We start from the raw sequence: 25,716 nt of genomic DNA on the forward strand, positions 1-25,716 counted from the left end.
TATATAATTATTATCACCGTAAATTTAATGTGACCACTTTCAAGACACTTTTTTATTACAGATCACCATTTTTGTAACAAAAAATGACTTGAATCGTAAGACGACCAGCAGTTATGAATCCAGTAGTGTTTAAACTGAACGTATAACAGTACTCTAGCAGTATGGTACAGCGTTAGCATGAAGTAAGTCATTTCCATGGGTGCGTAACGTGCACACTGTCACCAACTGGAAAAAGTAATCGCACAAATGCCAAAATATATAAATTAATATTTTATATATTTTATAGACGTATATAACCGATAAACAGTGATCAATCCAGGACAGTTGTTATTGTTATAACGATAACAGCATATACAGACACATCACTTTTTCTACCCCATCTGAATATGTTGAAAGGTTTATCTACACAAAGGGAATAGCACTACTCACCACATGCTGCTGCCTGCAAGCTCACTGAGTGTGTAATGAGGCAACGTGTGTTGATGCAGGGCTTACCACAACTTGATAACATGCAAGCTCACACACGGTCTAATGAGGAGGCGTATGTCGATGCACCACCCACCACAATCATGACATGCCTGCATGGCAGCCCTAGCAGCTCTGACTAAACATTGACATTTGCAGCCACACATTAGGTGGGTTGAGCCAAGCACACACACACACACAGACACACACTCACACACACACAAACACACAAACACACACACACACACACGCACACACACACACACACACACACACACACACACACACACACACACACAGACACACACACACAGACACACACTCACACACAAACATACACACACACACACACACAGACAAAAAACAAATCCACCCCATTTGATAATATATTTAATCAATGAACCAAAACAAAGTCATACAAAACACAGAGAGAGAGACCTCACATAGAAACTAACATAAAAAAGAACAAAAAGAACAAACACTAAAATAATACAGATTTGTAACTGTCATGTTCAGATGGATGACTTTCTGTCCTCCTCTTTTTTTTCTTTTTAAGGTTGTGAGCAGACCTGAGGTGTTCGGCATGGCTATGGTTTGTGGTTGACCCAGAAAGATGTGAGGCCTTTGCCTTACTGCATGTGCCTGTGCTCTGCACCAGCCTCTCCTCTCTCTGCTACACAACAGGTTTCATGCTAATGAACTCTGAACAGACTCACTGGGTTGAAGCAGTGCCATCATGATTGTGTTCTTTGTCTGTAAAGAAGTTTTATTTATTTATCTTTTATTGTTTTTGTTTTACAAGTAATGCACTCCTTTTCCTCAGTTATAGCTAGTAGCCACTAGAGGGCATTTAATGAGTCATGAGAGAGAAACGGAGAGAGAGAGAGGGAGAGTGTGTATGTGAGAGAGAGAGAGACAGAGGGAGAGAGATACAGAGGGAGAGGGAGAGAGCGAGAGATACTGTGTGTGTGTGAGAGAAAAAAAGAGCGAGACAGAGCAAGAGAGTGTGTGTGAGAGTGTGTGTGTGTGTGTGTGTGTGTGTGAATGAGCAGTTCACTGCAGAAGGGGGGGGGGGGGGGGCTTTTTCAGCCAATCAAAGATAAAGGGAGGTGCCCACCAGACACCCCTTATGACATACCCATTGGTGTGCAATGCTGCATGGCATTTGGATTGGCTGGTGTGTGTCAGGTGGTGTTCAGAACAGTCCACACAGAACAGGCATGACTGAGCAGGCCTTAATGAGGCCAGTGTGGTTAGTGACACCCTTCATCACCGGGGAGGTCTGTGTGGTACAACAGGCCTTAAGGCCAAACTCAATGAAACACTGACGGAGGAAGGTGTCCATTTGACAGCACCAGTGAAATGATCACGATGCCGTCTTTGTTGTTGTTGTGGTCTTTGTTGTTGTTGTTGAGTGCTGTTAAATATTAGTTTTGTGGTTGTTGTGTTATAATACTTAGGGCAGATTGTTAGGTATGACTACTTGCAAGAGGTTTGGCCACTGTTGGAAGTCCCCGACCACTAGCACAAGGAATTTAACATCTTTTCCTTTTAATAACTATAATCTGAAGATACATTTGGAGCGATAAAAGACTGACAACAAAAGATGTGATGTCAACAGTGATATTTGGCAGAGATAAAACATTGTTACACGATGGTGTTCCCATTGATTACCTGCCTGTGAAAACCTTTCTTTGTAAAGCCACAACTCAAGTTAAAACTGTTACCTGCCTGTGAAAACCTTTCTATGTAAAGCCACAACTCAAGTTAAAACTGCTCAACGCAGCTGTAGATCTCAGAGTGTTCCGCTGGTTGGACAGAAGGGCTGAAGGAAGAATAAAATCAACTTCAGTTTAGATGATAAAGAACAATTATGCTGTCTGTCTACAGTTAGCAAAGTGCTAGAACCAAAGCAGTTTTTCCCCTCTATAATTTCATATGTATAAATATAAATATATATCAGGGTGTAATAAGAGTTCCAAAAGATCAGTTCCCCCTGATCACTCTGTATCTCAGGCTGGATAGTCAGGGTGTCTGTGTCCAGGTAGACTGGAGACTCACCTGTGAGCAGGTCTGAGCTGATTGACAGTAGCATACTGGGTAGTGCAGTCCTGGCCAGCATCCTCCTCACCAGCATCCGCACCGCGGGCACCAACAGCTCTGCTTCCCCCAGAACTCTGGAAGAACACAAATACACATCCCTCTTACCCTGAGGACTAATGTTAACTATTTGTCTTTATATGTGATGGTGAATGATATACAGTGGGGAAAATAAGTATTTGAACCCCTGCCGATTTCGCAAGTTTGGCCACTTGCAAAGAAATGTGTGATCTATAATTGTAATGGTAGGTGTATTTTAACAGTGAGAAATAGAATATCAACAAAAAAATCCAGAAAACTGCATTTTATAACATTTATGACTTTATTTGTATTTGATGCAGAAAATAAGTATTTGAATCCCCAAGCAAACAGCAATAATTCTGGCTCCCAATGACCAGTTATGTGCCCAAGAAGCACACAGATTAGTCCTCATTAGGCCTAACAAGGTACACCTGATCTCAACTGGTGATGTGTATAAAAGAAACCTGTCCAAAGAATCATACTTCACACCTTCAACCTCACCACCATGGGCAAGACCAAAGAGTTGACCAAGGACGTCAGAGATAAGATTGTAGACCTGCACAAGGCTGGAGTGGGTTACAAAACCATCGGCAAGCAGCTTGGTGAGAAGCAGACAACTATTGGTGCGATTATTCGTAAATGGAAGCAACACCAAACAACTGTCAATCGCTCTAGGTCTGGGCTCTATGCAAGATATCCCTTAGTGCGGTATCGGTGATCATCCGAAAGGTGCAGAATAACCCCAGAACTACACAGGGGGAGCTTGTGAATGATCTCAAGGCAGCTGGGACCACAGTCACCAAGAAAACCATTGGCAACACACTACGCCTTAATGGTTTGAAGTACTGCAGCACTCTCAAGGTCCCCCTGCTCAAGGAAGCACATGTACAGGGCCGTCTGAAGTTTGCCAATGAACACTTGAATGATTCTAAGGAGGATTGGGAGACAGGATCAAGCTCTTTGGCATCAACTCGACTTGCCGCGTTTGGAGGGGGAAGAATGCTGAATATGACCCCAAGAACACCATCCCCACCGTCAAGCATGGAGGTGGAAACATAATGCTTTGGGGCTGTTTCTCTGCCAAGGGTACAGGACGACTCCACTGCATCGAGGGGACTATGGATGGGGCCATGTAACATGGAATATTGGGCTTGAACCTCATTCCCTCATTCCCTCCCATTGAAAACGCAACCTTAAGGATTAAGATAGGATCTGCAAAGAGGAGTGGACCAAAATCCCTCCTGAGATGTGTGTAAACCTGGTGACCAACTACAAGAAAAGTCTGACGTCTGTGCTTGCCAACAAGGGTTATTCTACCAAGTACTAAGTCATGTTTTGCTAGGGGTTCAAATACTTATTTTCTGCATCAAATGCAAATTAAGTCATAAATGTTATAAAATGCAGTTTTCTTTCTTTTTTGTTGATATTCTGTTTCTCACTGTTAAAATACACATACTATTACAATTATAGATCACACATTTCTTTGGCCAAATTTCTTCACATTTCTTTGGCCAAACTTGCGAAATCGGCAGGGGTTCAAATACTTATTTTCCCCACTGTATACTGTATGAAGCATCCACTCACCTCTTCATTGTCATTGCTCCCTCTAACACACATGAATCAACACATAGAGGAAAAATAAAACATATTAATTGAATGGCTGAGAATGTGCCTCTGACTGGCTGAATACATTTTTGACTGAAGATTTAAAAATCTTTACACACCTCATCTTATGTATGGCGCAAGATAAACTCACGACTCCAAGAATAAAGACTCCAAAAATGGCAAATGCTGCATAGATTTGCTTTTCTGAAAGAATGCCAAATTGAATATATTCAACTGTAATTGATATGCCAGTTGAATTATGTGTGTGTGTGTGTGTGTGTGTGTGTGTCTGTGTGTGTGTGTGTCTGTGTGCGTGTGTGTGTGTGTGTGTGTGTGTGTGTGTGTGTGTGTGTGTGTGTGTGTGTGTGTGTATGTGTGTGTGAATGAGACACAGAGAGAACAATTCTTCCTGGAGGATGCTCCTACCTTCAATTTTGACAGACATCAAATTTGAGTTTTCAGCTCCATATTCATTCCTGGCCTCACAGAAGTACAGTCCTTCATCCTCAGAGCTGATGTTAGTGATGCTGTACTGCTGTCCTGATCCTACTGGAGTGGACTCACCCACCTTAAACCAGGTGTAGATCTCCACTGGTGGGTTGGCATCACTGCTGCAGGTCAGAGTCACTGAACTGCCCTTTGTTATCACATCAGGTCTGACTGAGACTGATGTTTTCTTTGGAGAGACTTGAAATAACATACAAACAAGCACAAATTATCTCCATATCCCTTCTCCTATATACAGTACGTCATGATATGTAATGATTTATTACATACATATATCACAGACTATTCATGTATTCTGTACTGGGCACATTTCCTTTCCTTTGTATCTCATTGTGTAGGCTACTCACACATGACATTAAGCTTCACTGGTGGTGATGGATGTGCCTCATAACCCTTCAGTACACAGGAATAGTGGCCCTCATCCTCCATACTGACTCTCTGGAGCAGAAGCTCAGAGTTGTCTGTTTGTTTACCGAGTAACTCTTCTCTATTCTTTTTCCACATCACTGTAGGTTTGCTATGTGAAGAGCAGGTGTGGATGCAGCTCAGCTTCACCTCACTGCCTTCAGTCACTGGACTGGGAATCCAAACAAAGAGGTCTGGGAAAAAAACAGAGCATTTGGAATTACAGGAACACATTTCGATGAGAAATACACTATTTCACAGTAGACGTTACAGGACTTTACCTGTGACTGACAAACAAAGTCCAGGTTTTCCCAACCATTTTTCCCTCTGGTCATCAGTAAGAATCCTTGGGTGATACTCTCCCGCATCTGATTGTTTGACCTCTCTCAGGGTCAGTGTACAGTTATTCTCAATATCGGCACTGTACAGCACTCGACCTTTTAACTCTGGGTTCTCAGACAGATCGGCGGGCTCTCCTCCACCCTGGAGATTAGTCACCCAGTAGACTTTAGTGACTGTGAGACCAGCAGGGGGAGTGAGAGAGCAGGACATGACCACTGATGATCCTCTCACAGCACAGATATGGTCATGGGTGAGGGTTACTCTCCACTGCTGAACAGAAACTCCTGCAATTCAGTGTACACTATCATTGTGCATGTATCTTTGACGGAATTACACAACTGATACAAATAGTATTAGTTAATCATGATGTTCACGCCACAAAACCAGCTTCTTCCCGGCTGCAGTTGGCCTTATTAACAAGGCCCGGGACCCCCACCTGACCTGGACTCTTATCCCACTCCCACACCCTAAGTCTGTGTTACATTAACACACATTAAGGTGTAAACCTACTTGGCAATAAATCCCAATCTGATTCTGATTCTGATTCTGATTCACCTCTAAATTGTGAGGATGTGTTTCGAAATGATGTCACCAATTCAGCAACACCTACAAAATGATCAGTTGTGTACTTGATGTACTACATCATAGCATAACAGTAGACACAACAAATACTTCATGCATTTGAAAAGGTAAATCTTCATCTTTAATTCTGGATTCTGGATTTGTCACAAGCCTTATTTTGACAGTCGAGCCTCTGAACTGCTATGAAGCTGCTTACCTTGAATCAGAAGCAGACTGAGAACCACATAGTTAGATGGGCGTCTTTCGGTCTTCATTGATGCATCAGCCTGTCCAACAGGACAAAGTGATGACGAAGGGATTCATACCAGTGTCTTCCAGCAGATGGCACTGTTGCAGGACACTGTTGTCCTGTGTGCATACTGCTGTTGCAGGACTGCGGTTTGTAATATTGATACAATTCCTTCCCACCATATTTAGCTTCTTAGACTTTTCATGTGATTATAAACATAGCAAAGATAGAACATATGCTGCCATAAACATTGTACATACATACATACACATATGTCATTTGAGTATACACTGGTTATACACATGACAGACAGTTAGGTCATGCTTGGCATAAGACACAGGCTGCCTACTGATAACTACTGTGCTTTCTCCAGAACCCATATTGTAGCTCAGGACCTCGTCTTGGTTATGTGCAGTAATAGTTCAGAAGGTTAAGAGGTCGTACAGGTGTCCTTCTTTAAGCATAAAAATGTGTGTTTCTGTGTGTTCACTATACATAAATGCCCTTCTTTAAGCAAAACAAATTGTGTTTCTGTGCAGTATCGATACATGACTGCCCTTCTTTAAGCGTATAAATGATCTTGCTTCCTTCATTTAGCACCTGCTTACAACAGTAGCATTGTGATTTGACATTTTGATTATTTGACTTTGATGCCATTTTAAAGTATTACATAACTAACACAACCACACACTACGTTACTCTGATTTTATACCTGTTTACATTTAAATATATCAGATGTGTTTAAATCAGGGGAATAGCGTACTCACTCTGTGTTGCTGCTGCAAACTCACCGTGTGAAATAATGAAGTGAAGGCTGAAAGGAGGGGGCTAACCACAGGCGTCTGACATGCAAGCTTCCTGCCTACTTGCCAAAACATTCCTCTGCAGCCACCAATTACTTGGTGAGGTGAGTTCAGACATCAGAAAGACACAACTGTCTGTCATCTGATGCATTTACTCCATTAAAGAAGTCAAGCAATGATTATGTATCTTGAGAAAGAGGAGGAAAGTTAAAAATAGAAAGATAATAAAAGAAGAAAACAAAGCTTGCAGCTTGCAGCTTGCAGTGTGCTTCACGGAGAGAGACTAATGCTTTCAGCACAGGTGTGGTTTGTGGTTGTGGTTGGCCCAGAAAGACAGTGAGCACCTTTGGCCTCCCTGTACTGAGGTAAACATGGGCCTTTGCACTACTTACACTTCACCTCTCTTTGCTACTAGTCAAACCTGTGTCTCGGTCCGGCCCGGTCCGGTCTGGTTCTTCACTTCAGGTGCTAAGTCGGGTTGTCCCTCCACTTCCTGTTTTGACACGTCTAGTGCGTGCCGCACTCCCATTGGCTCTACTCCATGGTTTTCCTGTCCTGCACTTCCTGGCCCCCACTCACTCTCCACTCGATCATCATCAACTCCTCAGCAGCAGCATTCAACCTCAGTGGTGAGATTCTCTCATCACTGTCTCATCTCGTCTCATGAGCCATGAGCTGCTCACAGATCACGTTTCTCTTTCTGGCCTCTCGGATCTGGGTTTTGCCTTGTGTTTGGATCATTGTTTTTGGAATCTGGAAATTTGCTCATAAAACTATTTGTGTGAACTATGAGCCGTGTGGATCTTGCCTGTTAACCTGTCTGTGAGATTACGAACTTTGAACTTTCTAGTACTGTACGGATCTTGCCTGTCTGTGAGATTACGAACTTTGAACTTTCTTGTGCTGTATGGATCTTGCCTGTTTGTGAGATTACGAACTTGGAACTTCCTTGTGCTACAAGTATATTGCCTGTCTATGAGATTCCGAAATTTGAACTTTCTTGTGCTGTATGTATCTTGCCTGATGAAAGGTTCAGTGTCAATGCTACCTTGTCTGTATGGATCTCTGACTGGAGTTTTTTCTGTGAGAGTAATCACAAACTCTGCATGTCCTTTGCCTCAGTGCCTGTGTGTGCACACTTTTAATGAAAGCTTCACTGTCTCAGAGTGTAACACTCTTGTGTACAAACCAGTTTGTTGGCTTATAGCCGATGACAACCTTTTTTAACTAATATTGTATATTCCAAATTAAAATAACTTAAGTGGTTCACTCTGTAGAACATGGATTTTTCTAAATAAGGCTTTGTGAACCACAGCTTGGTTGATAATGTTTTTGCATCTTTTTAGATGATCTGGTTGGCCTTTTTTGATATGAGCTGAAAACTAACCACCAATGCTGAAATGGTAAGTGAAATATTTCAAGTGCACCTCAGACAGCAGTAGCCTAAAGCAAGCCATTGTGTTGAGGATAAGCAAGGGAAGTTAACAGAGCCTCCACTGACCTGCATAGTAAAGAGTGCCCTCTGCTGGATGCAATGTATAATAACACCATTAGAATCACATTCTATGTCTCCACAGACAACCCCTCCCCCATCATCAGTCAACAAATGAACTGAAGAGTCTAACGGCCCTGTTTACCCCTGATTGACTTTTCACTCACTGTGTTTAAATGTAGAATGGTTTGCATATGTTAATAAAAATAAAGTATTATTCAATTACATTGAGATTTGGTAGTGGATTTACAATGGATTAGCATAATTTAAAATGAAAACAGACCACTATAAGAGTTACTTAGTGTTAGGTGAAATTTCACTCAAGTTATCTCCAAGTTGTGGATCAGTATATTTATTCAGCAATATTTGCCGGGCTCACTCACAGCACAACAATGAAAGTGAAGCAATTTCACAAACATCGCACAGGGTCTATACACATACAAACATTTATTTAACTCTGACGCCATAGCATTTTTCTAATATCAGCCAGAATAGCCACGCTCAACTAAAAGGCGTTTTGTGTCATCCCAACTGTGCTTTCTGTAATGCAAGGATGTCTATTGTTCACAGGGTCGAACAAGCATAGTTTGACCCTTCCTATCACCTCTGCCCTCACTCACAGAGAGAAAAAAGGTTCCCTCTCTTACACATATAGCTCTTACACATATGCAGACTAAGTGGCGTCAGCACCTAATAATCTAAGTTACACACACACAGAAACACAGAAAAGCTTAATGTTTCCTATTTACATAGAGCAAACACCTTATTCATACAACGGACTGGTCATTAACACCCAAGGCACTTGATTAATACATTCTTAAGTCATTAACAGTGTTTCGAAATTAATTATATCCCTTAGGATTCTAAAGTCTTAATCCAAGCACAGTACTGGGAGACATGGGACCCATACAAACCAGCACCCTCTCCTAGAACTATTCAAGAGTAAAACATCTCTTATACTTTTGGGTAACATATGGAGTGTTGAAAACATAGCATAAAGTTTACAGCAATAACATGGTATAAAAAAGAGATAAACATTTCTATTAATGTTTATAAATGTTTGATTGAGATAAAAATAGGAGCCTTTGTTGTGAATGAAAGGATACTACAGCTACATAACAGCAAAAGTCAAGCAAATGCATTCAGAACTCAGACATGTTAAACCATTTAACATCACTTACAGTAGTTAAAATCATACAAGGCAGTAGTGTGCAGTATACAAATCTTGAACAACGAAAGCATACTCAAAATACTGGACCAATATTTTTACTCTATGAGAAGCCATTTGCCACACAATAGATTTCATAGAGAAAACAGATTCCCACTGAGACGTTTTATGTCAACTCACTGATCTGTACTCAAACATGGTAAAACTTTGTATCATCTTAACTTAGGCATACAATCATGCAGTGTGTGCAGTACAAAGGTCTTGGACAAAGAAAGCAGAGTCAAATAAACTTGTGGGGACCAATATTTTTACTCTATGTGATGTCACTGCCCATAGATGCTCATGTCGTCAAAAACAGATTTCACACTGAAGGTTTTATTGTCAACTCACTTATCTAGGTTTCAGGCCCCTCTGATAACTGGCATCAGGTTAGTTGGTGTTGGGGTTCAGGTTCTGGTAAACTGCATCAGGTTGGGTGTTGTTGGGGTTCAGGCTCTGGTAAACTGCATCAGGTGGGGTGGTGTTGGGGTTCAGATTCTGGTAAACTGAATTCATCTGCTCGTCACCTGAGTTTTCTTCCCGAGGATCGTTCTCATAGTCCACATCACCCTAAGACAAAGACAGAAAAGACGTGTCATTGAGACACCATTAACATGTAGTCAATTAAGAGACAGTACTGGTGGCCATTAACATGTAGTCAATTAAGAGAGAGTACTGGTGGCACCTTGATCTCCCAGCTGAGCTCCAACAGCACACTACCAACATAGAGCATGAACCTATATTGTCTGAAATGACCAGAACAGAAGTAATGCTTGCTGACCCCACACATATTCACACATATTCACACACACACTTACCAGTGAGATATTGTCTGTGTTCCTGGAGTCACAGCCCGAGGTTCTTCTCTTCCTCCTGTGGGAACACAAACACACATAGACCTGAGAAGTGGAATGACATGAAGCTTCACTGGTTTATATGGATGTCCATCTTGGGCCTTTAATGCACAGACATGGTAGACATATTCCACATTACTGATCGTGTGGAGGGTGAGCTCATCGTTTACTTTGTTTGTCAGATAAGGGTTGTTGCTGTTTTCTTACTATAATGTCAAGGAGGTTTGTGTCCAAATACAAGTTCACTTGTTGTCCCTCAGAGATCCAGAGTTTGGAAATCAGTAACTGAACTGATATTTAGCAGTGGACCTTTCCCTCTATCTAGCATTTACACAAATACATAATGGAACAGTAAATGACCCTAATAACCTAAAGATATTCTTACATAAAGAAGTGATGTGTGTTTTTTACCAAGTTTATAGTCTTTGAAGGTCAGAGACTCACCCATGTGCAACACTGGCCTTTTTTAACTGGACGCTGGTGTGCTGGACGTCGTCCCCCTGAGCTCCTGCAGTCTCTCTGGAGCCGTGGGGCTGGTTGATGGAGTGCTGAACATCATCCTCTGCTCCTCCTCTGCTCTGGAGTTTGATACTGGAATACTGATGGTCCTGAGAAGACAGATAAAGCCAGAGTTAGATGGTGAAGCAAGATGGATGACACCTTACACTGGAGAAAAAGGTGCATTACCTGATCCTCTGTTTTTTTTCTCCTTCTCATTTTCCTATGAAAGAAGACATGAAAAACATACTATAAGAAACATATGTACATTAAAACAAAAATGAGTAAAATATGCAAGAATGATTTCTTTAAGCCAGAGGATCCCGGTCATATTCACTCACTTCACCCCAACAAAACCACACAGCAGACACACAAGTCCACAGACAGAGACTGCCACCACGGGAATCAATACAGGGGATTGATCTCCTAAAAGGAACCAATTAGACATGAAGCACAGGAGGAGGACAATCACAAGTTAAATCATCATTGAAGAAACAAGGAGACACACTGATACCTGAGACAGAGACTGAGACAGTAGATGAGTTCTCAGCTCCATATTTATTCCTGGCTTCACAGTAGTACTGTCCTCTGTCCTCAGATCTGATGTTAGTGATGCTGTACTGCTGTCCTGATCCTACTGGAGTGGACTCATTCAGCTTAAACCAGGTGAAGATCTCCACTGGCGGGTTGGCATCACTGCTGCAGGTCAGAGTCACTGAACTGCCCTTGGTTATCACACCTGAAGGTGTAGTGAAGACTGTTGTGTTCTTTGGAGTATCTAAATGGGAAAACATAACATAAGTATGCATTAACTTCAACTTGCCCCAAATCAACAAACTTGCACATTTTATGTGTGTTTTTATACTAACATATCACTTGGAGAGACACAGCAGGAGAGTCCTGTTGACCAATCATGTTGGCTGCTTGACAGAGATACTGTCCACTGTCCTCTAAACGGATCTTGTTGAAGATGAGTGTCTTCTCCTTTCCTGGCTTCAGTTCTACAGCTCCACTCTTCTTGATCCAGGTGTATGTCTGTACTGGTGGGTCAGCTTCACTTATGCAGGTCAGAGTCACTGTGCTTCGTTCAATCATTTCACCAGATGGATCAGACTCGATTCTTGTGTTCTTTGGAGGATCTGCATATCATCAACATGCCAAAACTGTATGTAAATGTCTTCATGTATGCAAAGTGTTATTACTACATCATATAGACTAATTGGAGAGTGTGTCTATTCAGGTTCAATACACTTCCATGATTATAGCACCTCTACCTTTTAACTGTGCCTCCTTTCTCTTTTTCTAATGATAGTGTTATCACTTTTGACAGAACCCCAAATATATCTATACTGAATAAACTAATACAAATAATAGTACTGAATAATAAATTAAATCTTAAGTTCATAATATCTCAAGTCACTTGCTATAAAATGTGGCTGATTTTCCAAATGCGTTATAAAGGCTACTCACATAAAACCTGGAGATGCACAATAGATGAGGGTTGGAAGCCACATTCATACTCTGGCCAACATTTATATTGCCCACTGTCTTCAGGTGTGATGTGTTTGATGGTGTATGTTTTTCCACCCTCCATGGCTATACGATTATAAGTCTTGTACCACCTGTAGCTCCTCACTGGTAGATCAGATGTGCTGGTGCAGGTCAGAGTCACGTCTGTGCCTTCCTGTATGTCACCAGGGGGACTGATGGACACTGATGTCTGTGGGGCGTCTGTGAGAGTTGTGTTCTTTGGAGGATCTGCATACAATCAACATGCCAACGCTCTGTGTAAAAGTCCTCATGTATGCATAGTGTTATTACTACATAATGTGTACTAATTGGAGAGTGTGTCTATTCACGTTCAATACACTTCCATGATTATAGCACCTCTACCTTTAACTGTGCTTCCTTTCTATTTTTCTAATGATAGTGTTATCACTATGACAAAAGCTAACTCCAACCCCAATTATATCTTGAAACTAAATGTACTAATACAAAGAATAGTATATAATAATAATTGAAATAGTATGTCCATAATATCTCAAGTCACCTGCTACAAAATGTGTCTGGTATTCCAAAAGTGTTATAAAGGCTACTCACATGAAACCTGGAGATGAGTATATGAGTTCGGCTGGCACATTCATACTCTGATGCACACATATATCGTCCACTGTCTTCAGATCTGATGTGTTTGATGGTGTATGCTTCAGTGGCCCGCTCATGTTCAGTGCCCAGGGCTGTAAAGGGATCAGTCTTGTACCACCTGTAGCTCTTCACTGGTAGATCAGATGTGCTGGTGCAGGTCAGAGTCACGTCTGTGCCTTCTGTATGTCACCAGGGGGACAGATGGACACTGATGTCTGTGGCGTCTGTGTGAGAGAGAACATTACATGTCTGATTACATGTGTCACTAATATGATATGTTTGACACATGAAGAACAAGAGTGTCTTGCCCTTTACCAAAGACACACAAGACTGACAAACATGAACCATAGTAGGCTGTATTCACACACATACACACACACACATGCAAACATGTTCACACACAAACACACACACACACACACACACACACACAAACACACACTGATACACATGCAGAAACATACACGCACACACATACACTCACACACACACACACATATATACGAAGTGGATAAATATTAGACAAGCATAATTACATTTTGTTTGTTGTTACCTTTAACATCCAGATAAATCCCTGGTGTTCCAATCCTGTTCTGGTCTTTAATCGATGTTGTTATCCTGCAGTAATACTCACCCATATCTAATTTAGTCAATAGGTTTATTACTAAAACACAATATTTCTTTTCATGATTACAGCCCTCCCTGATTCTGTTGCTGTACTCTGGGTCATCACGAAGAGGAGGAGGATCCGTATAGTTGTGTTTTGTCCAGTAAACTTCTGTAATGCTCAGGTTACGGGGGTTGGTGTAGCAGAACATATACACTGAATCACCCACAAAACCACATGCGCTCTTAGGCAGGTACTCAATGCTCCACTCCTCACCACACACACCTACAACAAAACAAACACACAGTACACCAGTAAACAATATCATATTACCAAAGGGTCTAACAGCAGTACCAGTCTGTCTAGGTAGGCTACGTCTGAGGACAAGACCCTTTGGAGAGCAGGGGCAGAGGTGACTAGCATGCTAACAGCCCTTCATTACTATAACATGACTGTGTTGAGGTCCTGAATCTGCAATGTTAAACCAACAGACAAAATGGGAGGTGGTGTGAAGAGGACATGTATTGTAAGCTGAAGACCATGACAGAAGAGGAGTGGACAGGTGTAGAGATGTAGGTGGTGCAGGAGATTAACCCCACATCCTGTCTCCCTCCTCCTTCAAGTCATTTACAAATTTACCTTGAATTGTGAGCAGAATCACCACAGACAGCGACGTCACAGAGCTCATCATCATCAACAGCAAACCCTAAACGTTTAGATCCAACAGATTCACTATCAGAAGTAGATCCCACTTGTTTAGTACAGCATGTTTGTTAGATCATAAAGTAATACTGGATACGAAGTCAGTGGTGCAGTGATATTTTAAGCATACTTCCTAGAACCTTGTCTAACACTTCATAATATTCTAACACTTCATAATAGTTTGAATGAATACATGTAAGAATAAATATATCTTAAGAAGCTCTTACCTTTCCACTATCATAACACATATCATGACAGCACATGAAGACCTCTGACAGGGAAGTAAACATTTCTCAGCTCCAACAAATTAATGAATGATTATTTTAGACTTCTTCATTTGACCTCTTTCTGTGTCTTTTTTTGTATTTACTTTTACAGTAATAGGAGCAGAGCATTCTTCAGCATTCTCAGTATGGACTGAAGAGATACACACACACACACACACACACACACACACACACACACACACACACACACACACACACACACACATATATTCTTCAGCATTCCCAGTATGGACTAAGCAGATATCAGTTTTTTTCCCTGACAGAACACATGAACGGTTACAGACCAGTCCTATCTTGACTTAAAAAATGGCCAGGTCTGCTGATTGATGGGATATCCTCATTTAGGAAAACAGTCAACACTCTGCTCCACACAGCTCTATCTAGTGGTCAGTCTCTTGTTTGGAAATGTATGCACCATTCTGCGCCATCTACAGTATGTGCATTACAGTGTTGCGTTAAGATTATTTAAATGATCATGAAAGAACATAGGCCAAAAAAGAATTCAGCAGAGTGGTTATGACCATTACTACTCAGGAGAAAATAAGCTCCTCTCTGTCACCCTCTCTCTCTCTCTCTCTCTCTCTCTCTCTCTCATCCTTTGCCTGCAGCACTTTTCAAAGCATTTGACTGAAAGCAGAAGGGTTCAGTCTCAGTGCTCTCCTTATAAGGAAGAAATAAATTGACATTTAAAAATACATTTTATTTTACTCTTCCGGAGAGACAGAGAAATCTACAGTCACGTGACCTATCACTGTGATTAATGATTTGTCACTGGTGACACATTCACACATTCACACATTCACACACAGACCCGCTCTGAGAAGCACTGCTGTTTCTGAGAAGTCAAGAAAACAGGAAGTTTGCTGCTGTGTCTTTACTTGTCATTACATTTTTCAACATTTTCTTAATAACTTAATAACTTTTCTAAATATGCATTAGCCAAGGACATAAAAAAGACACATTTTTAATCTGATATAGAATAAAGTTTTCTATTCACAGGAACCAAATCAATCTACTTACTTGGACTTGTGAACAGAATCACCAGAGAGATACAGACTGCACAGATCCTCACAAAGACCAAAAACCCTGAACCCTGAGTCAACACTGTTATTACTGCGTGCTCATTTCAATGATCAGTGCAGCACTTTATCTAAGACTCAACAAGACAAGTATTGCATGATTCTGTAGCATTGCATGTTTCTTAAAGATTTTTGCCGACACGGTGGAACAGATTCTTGCTTATCAACACAGTAGTGGAAAGGCAACAGTTTAAGCATGTACACTCACTTGCTGACGTGTTTCATATTCTGATATTTAAAAGCTCTTACCATATTCTATTGTGTCCTCTGTGAGACTCCAGTCATGTCCTGCTCTGAGAGCAAATGAAGCTCTCTCACCAGGACCCTAACTTTTCACAGTGTCAGCGGGTGTCATCACACATTTACAGAGCGCAGACGGGGCTTGTGCACTTACATTTACACACACACATACACACACACACGCACACACATATACACACACACACGCACACGCACACACACACATGCACACATACACACACATACGCACACAAACACGCGCACGCACACACACACACACACACGCACACAGAGGTACGGCAACACGCACACACACACACATATCAGAGGCAATAACACCAAATTGACAAACATATTGAAGATAGAAAAAAAATATGTGTTTATGATTTTAGTTAATGTACATGAATTCCTGTTGGCATGTCTGTTCTTTCCTGTCCTTGACTGCACTATAACTTCACTAAGCAGACGCAGAATTAGCAGTTCCTCAACTGTCAGCTCCCTGACCACAGACCACAGATGAAGTGTGATGTCTTTTCTCTTGAGCAGCTGACCACACATATAGAGTGTGAACTCCTCTCATTGGTAGCTGACCACACATATAGAGTGTGAACTCTTTTCTCATGGGTAGTGAAGATAGATACACTTTGGAAATGTGACTGAGAGGCAGACTCGGAGCTATGGCAACAATCAGTATATTAGGCCAAATACAAACTTATGAATGCCTACACCAAATGCCTTTAACATTATATTGTAAATGTAGAATTGTGATTCATTAGAAATCATGGAATGGCTAGTTTATTCTTAAACAAATTGGGGTCATGGTTTAAGAAAAAAGCTTCAGAAGGATTACTTTTTTGTGTTAAACTGGAAATTCATGGAATAAAATGTCCCCTAAAGGACGTCTTGAGCACAGAAGTCCATGCATCAGGTAAGACCCTTAGCCTTCTGATGAGTAACACAAAGGAACCCAACAGAGCATCCACTGACCTGCACAGTGAAGAGTGCCATCTGCTGGATGTAAAGTATAATGACACCATTATTATCACATTTCAGCTTTCCACAGACAACCCCTCCCCCATCCTTAGACAACAAATGAACTGAAGAGTCTAACGGCCCTTTTTACCCCTGATTGACTTTTCACTCACTGTGTTTAAATGTAGAATGTTCTGCATATGGTAAATTAAGTCATATTCAAACACATTAAGATTTGGTAGTGTATTAACGATGAATTAGCATAACTTAAAATAAAAACTGACCAATATAAGGTTTACTTATTATTCTAAAGTTTTAATTCAGGCACATACTGGGAGACATAGGACCCATACAAACCAGCACCCTCTCCTAGAACTGTTCAAGTTTAACACATATCGTATACTTTTGGGTTACATATGAATGTTGAAAACACAGCACACAGTTTACAGCAATAACATGGTATACAAAAGAGATAAACATTTATATTAATGTTTATAAATGTTTGATTGAGATGAAATAAGAACCTCTGTCCTATGTCAGAGTACAACACATTTCAGTATTTGTTTTGAATGAAAGAATGCAACAGCTACATCACAGCAAAAGTCAAGCCAATGCATTCAGTACTCAGACATGTTAAACCATGTATCATCACTTACAGTAGGTACAATAATCATACAAGGCACTTGTGCATAAACATATTGAACAATGAAAGCATACTCAAAATACTGGACCAATATTTTTATATATGAGAAGCCATTTGCCACACAATAGATTTCATAGAGAAAACAGATTCACACTGAAACGTTTTATGTCAACTCATGTATCTGTACTCAGACATGTTAAAACTTTTATCATCTTCACTTAGGTATACAACAATCATGCATGTCGTGTGTGCAGTACAAAGGTCTTGAGCAAAGAAAGCACACTCAAATAAACTCGTGAAATATGAATACAGTAATGGGGACTAATAGTTCTACTCTATGTGATGTCACTTGCCATAGATGTCATGGACAAAACAGATTCCCTCTGAAATGTTTTATGTCAACTCACTTATCTAGTTTTTCAGGCTCTGATAAGCCGCATCAGGTTGGGTGGTGTTGGGGTTCATGCTCTGATAAACTGCATCAGGTTGGGTGGTGTTGGGGTTCATGCTCTCATAAACAGCATCAGGTTGGGTGGTGTTGGGGTTCATGCTCTGATAAACTGCATCAGGTTGGGTGGTGTTGGGGTTCATGCTCTCATAAACAGCATCAGGTTGGGTGGTGTTGGGTTTCGGGCTCTGGTAAACTGCATCAGGTTGGGTGGTGTTGGGTTTCGGGCTCTGGTAAACTGCATCAGGTTGGGTGGTGTTGGGGTTCATGCTCTGATAAACGGCATCAGGTTTGGGCGTGTTGGGGTTCATGCTCTCATAAACGACATCAGGTTGGGTGGTGTTGGGGTTCGGGCTCTGGTAAACTGCATCAGGTTGGGTGGTGTTGGGGTTCATGCTCTGATAAACGGCATCGGGTTTGGGCGTGTTGGGGTTCATGCTCTCATAAACGGCATCAGGTTGGGTGGTGTTGGGTTTCGGGCTCTGGTAAACTGCATCAGGTTGGGTGGTGTTGGGGTTCATGCTCTGATAAACGGCATCAGGTTTGGGCGTGTTGGGGTTCATGCTCTCATAAACGGCATCAGGTTGGGTGGTGTTGGGGTTCGGGCTCTGGTAAACTGCATCAGGTTGGGTGGTGTTGGGGTTCGGGCTCTGGTAAACTGAACTCATCTGTATTGCACCACAGTTTCTTTCCTGAGGTTCGTTCTCATAGTCCACATCACCCTAAGACAAAGACAGAAAAGACGTGTCATTGGGCCTCATTTATAAAATGTTGCGTAGAAACCATCCTACGTTGAAATGATCGTAAGTGTGATTCACAGAAAACGAACGTACGCACAAAAAAACACGTGTACGCCATTCCTGCGTTTATAAATCACAAATGATCGTGGAATTGTGCGCAACTGAATCTCCGCCCTCAAAACGCCCATACTTAATCGAATTAATTCAATTCAATTCAATTTCATTTATATAGCGCCATAACAATACAATTGTCTCTAGGCGCTTTACAGAGGCCAGAGCCTGAACCCCCTTAGTGCAAGCACATTGGCAACACGGGCAAGAAAAAACTCCCTGTTAGTCAGGAAGGAACCTTAAGCAGAACCACGGCACATAAGGGGGGACCCATCTGCTTGAGGTCGGCCGGGTGGAGATAGGAAGGGGGGATGGGGGAGGGTTGTGTGGCAGAAGGGGATGGGAAACAACAGGTGTTGTACATATCCTGCATTTGGTAGGTGTACATAATATATATACAGACATCCGGTGGTAAATACATGATACAAACAAGACCAGTTTAGTGGGTATACACTGTGCTCAAAGGTTTGCTGTTCCAGGGGTAAGGGGAGTAGGAGCAGAGAAACATGTTGATGGTGGCAATAATATATATTGTATATAAATGCTAGCATAGGGTATGAGGTAGAGTAAGTGTACGGCAGTGCGGTGGCGGTGGCGGTGGCGGTGGGTGCAATTGGCAGAGGGTTTCTACGGGTAGACCGGGTGGAGAGACTACAGCAGTGTCCCATAGTGAAGATAGTCTGGTTTAGGAGAGAAAGAAAAGAACAGAGTGAGTGGGTAGAGTTTGGCTGTCCATATGCGTAGTTGAGGAGTAGTGGGGGTGAGGAGCAATGTTTCCACTTCCATCAGCAATTGGAACATGCTACAAGGGAGAGAGAACATTTTTGTTAGTAGACATTTATTTCAGAAACAGATAAGGAGATACCTTTGGGTAGTAGATTTACAGTAGGCAATATGGCCATTTTATCAGTATTAATATAAGCATTAGCAATGTGATATGAGAGGAGAGGGAGGGAGAGAGAGAGTGAGAGAGAGAGGGAGAGGGGCTGCCTGGCTAGGTGTAAGGGAATATTATTTAATATATTATTTAGATTTTAGTCCAGTTTAGTTGATTAGGGGGGTATTACATGTGTTTAGATTTGTTTGGTTTATGTAATTTTGTCTTACACTAGCATCTGTTTACCTATCTACCAAGTGGTCCATGGAAAGCATCACAGGATTGAGAGAACTAAGAGGTGCGCCACCGGGTCTGGCAGGACAGCCTCCCTGCCGTGTTAGGCATTGTCTCTCTCACCCGCTCAGCCCCCAGGCCCAACTAAGCAGGACAGGGGCAGAGCGCCTTTTTAAAGTCCACCAATGGGTTTCTGATGTTCTTAATTGTCCCTTAAGGGTTGGCCTAGATTCTAGGTGTATGTTTCGGTTTTTTGACCTTTAAGTACACCTTTCTAAAGTGCCATCAATGTAGGTTTTGGTTTAATTTTGTCTCACACTAGCATCTGTTTACCTATCTACCAAGTGGCCCTATGGAAAAGCATCACAGGAGTGAGGGATGAGAGGCGCGCCACCAAAATGGGCAGGGTCGGGGTCCCATGCCGGGATTGGCCTTGTTGTCTCTCTCCAATGCTCAGCCCCTAGGCTTAGTTTACGCAATTACTTATGGCTATAGGATGCACTGAAGAGGAATGTCTTTAGTCTCGATTTGAATATCGGTAGGGTGTCTGCATCTCGAAACGAGGCAGGGAGATTGTTCCAGAGGAGGGGGGCTCGGTAGCTAAAGGCTCTGCCTCCTACTGTGGTTTTTGATATTCTTGGAATTACAAGGAGGCCAGCACTCTGGGAACGGAGCGGTCTTGGAGGGCAGTAGGGGACAACTAAATCCTTAAGGTAGTTTGGAGCCAGGTCATTTAGGGCTTTGTATGTTAGCAGGAGTACTTTGAAATCAATTCTACTTTTGACAGGGAGCCAATGCAGAGAGGCAAGTACAGGTGAGATGTGCTCATATTTTTTAGTTCTGGTGAGTGTACGGGCAGCAGCGTTCTGTATAAGTTGGAGGCTCTTTAATTAGCATATTCTCAATGCACAAACGGAGTGCATCCTCAATGCACAAACTCTCTGTGACAATGGCAAGCAACAAAAGAAACATGTAAAAAACAGAATTATAGTGAGGCTGAAATCGACATTCTGCTGATGGAAGAGCAGATGCGGGCCAAACATTGTTCGAAAGCCTGTCTGGGGGCGTAATGGCAAAAGCAAAGTATGTGGCATGGTAGAAGACACGTCTCCAAAGCAAAAGCGGCCGCACCTGCGGCACGAGCAGCACCAGAAGCCGCATCTGAGGCAGCAGCACCTGCTGTACCAGCATCGGAGCCTCGTCGGCCATCACCAGCTTCCTCTTCTCATTCACAAAGGGACTTGAATGAGTCTGTTAGTGTGGTTGTTGCCGAACTCTGTCCGCTATTGAGGGTTCTTTGAACAAACGTGGCTAAATAAAACATTCTGTAGAAAATGTGAACATGTGTGCATTTATTCTTTTACTGTTGGTATAGTTGGTGAATCAGCTCCCGTCTTCTCAGCGCAGTGATGTGCGTGTTCCAGCCAGCTGGGATGAGAGGGTGGTCATCTTGGTCCATGCGCATTTTGTCTTTTCCTAGCTCTATGCCATGGCTTAGACAGATGTTGTGTAGCACACAACAGGCTAGGATGATCTGGCAAACCTTTTCGGGGTCATATAGCAGTCTCCCTCCCGATGCATCCAAAGATTGCCACCTTCCCTTCAGCATGCCTATGCTGCGCTCCACTACCGACCACGCACGGGCATGTGCTGTATTGAAGTGGGCTTCCTAGGCTGTCTGAGTGTGCGCAATCGGGGTGAGAAGCCATTGGGAACCCTGTTTTACGCAAAAAATCCTCTTTCACATTTCACTTTCGTGGGCACTGTATGGAAATGTAATACATTTCGGACATAGAGAGATAATACCGCGACGAACATCAGGCAAAATTCTGCTTAAAGATGACTGGGATATACCCGACTGGTTGCATCTGGTGCGTCTCTGTAGATGAGGGCCCATTTGGGCACAAAGCTCTAACAGAGCCGTTCTTGGTAAGCGGTACCTGCTTATCAGCCATACATCATCCTGCGCGATCACGAAAAAAAAATTCTCTCCTTAATGCGCGGTTGGCAATACTCTAACAACGCCAATGCAGCCATATATCCTACTGAAAACTAAGTCACTATCTCGCTTTTTATAGGCTATAAATTGAGCGAAATGTTTTACACGTGTGGAATTAAAATGAATACCTATTAGACGTGAATTTCATTCATGTATGAATTATTCAAATTGTTTAATTGATTTTATTAATTTGGCCTTTTACCATTAGCCCTAATGGTGACGGTCGTGGTGACGATGATGATGATGAAACTGCGTGTCGGCGCTCAGAGAGTTTGGGAATTCCTGCAGTACTCCAGTATTGTCACAAGGAAATGTACTTACGCGAACTAGAATCAGACGTAGAGATACGTCCTTTTCTACGTCTAAGACGGTTTTTATAAATCTGTACTTAGACGTGGATTTGATCGCACGAACACTCTAAGATCAAATCTCTGCGTAAGTACGTTTTATACATGAGGCCCATTGAGACACCACACACACTCACCTGTGTGATCTTGTCTGTGTTCCCGGAGTCACAGCCTGGGGTTCTTCTCGTCCTCCTGTGGGAACACAAACACACATAGACCTGAGAAGTGGAATGACATGAAGCTTCACTGGTTTAGATGGGTATCCATCTTGGGCCTTTATTGCACAGACATGGTCGCCATATTCCACATTACTGATAGTGTGGAGGTTGAGCTCATCGTTTACTTTGTTTGTCAGATAAGGGTTGTTGCTGTTTTCTTACTATAATATCATGGACGTTTGTAATGTTTGTAAAGTTTGTGAAGTTATCTTGTTGTCCCTCAGAAGTCCAGAGTTTGGAAATCAGTAACTGAACAGATAGATAGACCTCAGTGCCCTTACCCCCAATCTAGCATTTAATAATGTAGGGAACTTTAATACATAATGGAACAGTTAATGAACAAAATCACCTACAACCTTCTCACATAAAAAAGTGATTGTGTTGTTTTACCAGGTTTCTAGTCTTTGAAGGTCATAGACTCACCCATGTGCAACACAGGCCTTTTTGAACTGGATGCTGGCGTACTGGACATCGTCCACTGCTCCTCCTCTGCTCTGGAGTTTGATACTGGAATACTGATGGTCCTGAGAAGACATACACAGCCAGAGTTAGAGTTAGATGAAGCAAGATGGATGACACCTTACACTGGAGAAAAAGGTGCATTACCTGATCCTCTGGTTTCTTTCTCCTTCTCATTTTCCTATGAAAGAAGACGTGAAAAACATGCTATAAGAAACATATGTAAATGAACACAAAAATAACTAAAATATGAGAGAATTAGTTCTTTAAGCCAGAGGACCCCTGTCATATTCACTCACTTCACCCCAACAAAAGCACACAGAAGACACACAAGTCCACAGGCAGAGACTGCCACCACGGGAATCAATACAGAGGATTGATCTCCTAAAAGGAACCAATTAGACATGAAGCACAGGAGGATGACAATCACACTTTAATTCATCATTAGGGAAAGAAGGAGACACACTGATACCTCCAACTATGACTGAGGCAGTAGATGAGTTCCCAGCTCCATATGTATTCCTGGCCTCACAGTAGTACTGTCCTTCATCCTCAGATCTGATGTTAGTGATGCTGTACTGCTGTCCTGATCCGACTGGAGTGGACTCATTCACCTTAAACCAGGTGTAGTTCTCCACTGGTGGGTTGGCATCACTGCTGCAGGTCAGAGTCACTGAACTGCCTTTTTTTATAGTACCTGAAGGTGTAGTGAAGACTGTTGTGTTCTTTGGAGTATCTAAGTGTGAAAAGTAACATACTGTAAGTTATCATCAACTTCAACTTGCCCCAAATCAGCAAACTTGTACAGTTTTGTGCGTTTTTATACATTTTAACATATCACTTGGAGAGACACAGCAGGAGAATCCATTAACATGCCAAAGCTCTGTGTAAAAGTCCTCATGTATGCATAGTGTTATTACTACATAATGTGTACTAATTGGAGAGTGTGTCTATTCATGTTTAATACACTTCCATGATTATAGCACCTCCCCCTTTTGTCTGTGCCTCCTTTCTATTTTGTATTGATAGTGTTATCATTTTGACAAAAGCTAACTCCAACCCCAATCATATATTGAAAATAAATGTACTAATAAAAATATTGGTATTTAATAATAATTGAAAACTTAAGTCCATAATATCTCAAGTCACCTTCTACAAAATGTGGCTGATTTTCCAAATTGTTATAAAGGCTACTCACATGAAACCTGGAGATACACAGTATGTGAGTGGTGGAAGCCACATTCATATTCTGACACACAGTAATATTCTCCACCGTCTTCAGGTCTGATGTGTTTGATGGTGTATGTTTTTCCATTCTCCATGGCTATAGGATTATAACTCTTGTACCAGCTGTAGCTCCCCAATGGTAGATCAGATGTGCTGGTGCAGGTCAGAGTCACGTCTGTGCCTTCCTGTATGTCACCAGGGGGACTGATTGACACTGATGTCTGTGGGGCGTCTGTGATAGAAACCATTACATGTCTTATTACATGTGTCACTAAGAGGAAATGTTTAACATATGCAGAACAAAAGTCTGTTTCCCTTTACCTAAGACACACAAGACTGACAAACATGAACCATAGTAGGATGTATTCAAACTCATGAAAACATCTACACACACACACACACACACACACACACACAAACATTCACACAAACACACACATACATATTAGCATACTGAGATTTTGTTTGTCTTTACCTTTAACATCCAGATGAATCCCTGGTGTTCCAATCCACTTCTTGACAGTTCTGTATGTTGTTATACTGCAGTAATAGTTACTACTATCTAATTTAGTCAATGACTTTATACGTAGGTAACATCTTTTATTACCATGTTGACAGCCCTCACTGATTCTGTTCCTGTAGTTTGGGTCATACCAGAGATCAGGAGGATTCACATTAATATTTTTTGTCCAGTTCATTTGTTTAATGCTCAGGCCACTGGGGTTGGTGTAAGAGCAGAACATGGCCACTGAAGACCCCACAAAAGCACAGTTTCTCTCAGACTGGTACGTGATGCTCCATTCCTCACCACACGCACCTACAACAGAACACACACACACACACACAATATACGGTACCACTTTACAATAAGGCTCCATTTATAAAGGTTTATAAATGGTTCATAATTAGGTTATTAATTAGGTTGTAAACACTTTGTAAGTCATTAATAGGCCATTATAAATGAGTTATAACACAGTTTTTATACATCGATGCGGGCTCACTATTTGGGAAGATCCCCATCTTGGCAACCCACTGTCTATCCCTTAACTGGCTATACTAACCCATTGCACACTCCCTACCATTCTTGTATCTGTTACTACCAGCACGTAGATATTACCCCCGCACCGTGGGGGGGCCTCACAAAAAAATTTAAAACAAAAAAGTTTTTTTTTTTTTTTTGATTTGAATTACATGGGATGCACACTATGTCCTTATTGTCTTGTCTGTGTTTCCAGAGTTGATATAGAATTAAAGAAAAATATATTTAATTG

General features: G+C 41.8%; 1 protein-coding gene across 1 annotated transcript; it reads right to left on the minus strand.

Annotated features, from left to right (window-relative positions):
- Positions 1-11,450: 11,450 nt before the first annotated feature.
- On the minus strand, positions 11,451-15,157 carry LOC122128793 (B-cell receptor CD22-like). The gene is made up of 5 exons (XM_042703596.1): positions 14,502-15,157; positions 13,809-14,147; positions 12,581-12,841; positions 11,980-12,249; positions 11,451-11,888 (listed from the first exon to the last, which is right to left on the minus strand). The coding sequence occupies exons 1-5, from the start codon at positions 14,554-14,556 to the stop codon at positions 11,551-11,553; spliced, it is 1,263 nt and encodes a 420-aa protein (XP_042559530.1). The 5' UTR covers positions 14,557-15,157; the 3' UTR covers positions 11,451-11,550.
- Between the last annotated feature and the right edge of the window lie 10,559 nt (positions 15,158-25,716).

The sequence above is a fragment of the Clupea harengus genome, chromosome 24, assembly GCF_900700415.2.
Source record: "Clupea harengus chromosome 24, Ch_v2.0.2, whole genome shotgun sequence".
NCBI lineage: Eukaryota > Metazoa > Chordata > Actinopteri > Clupeiformes > Clupeidae > Clupea > Clupea harengus.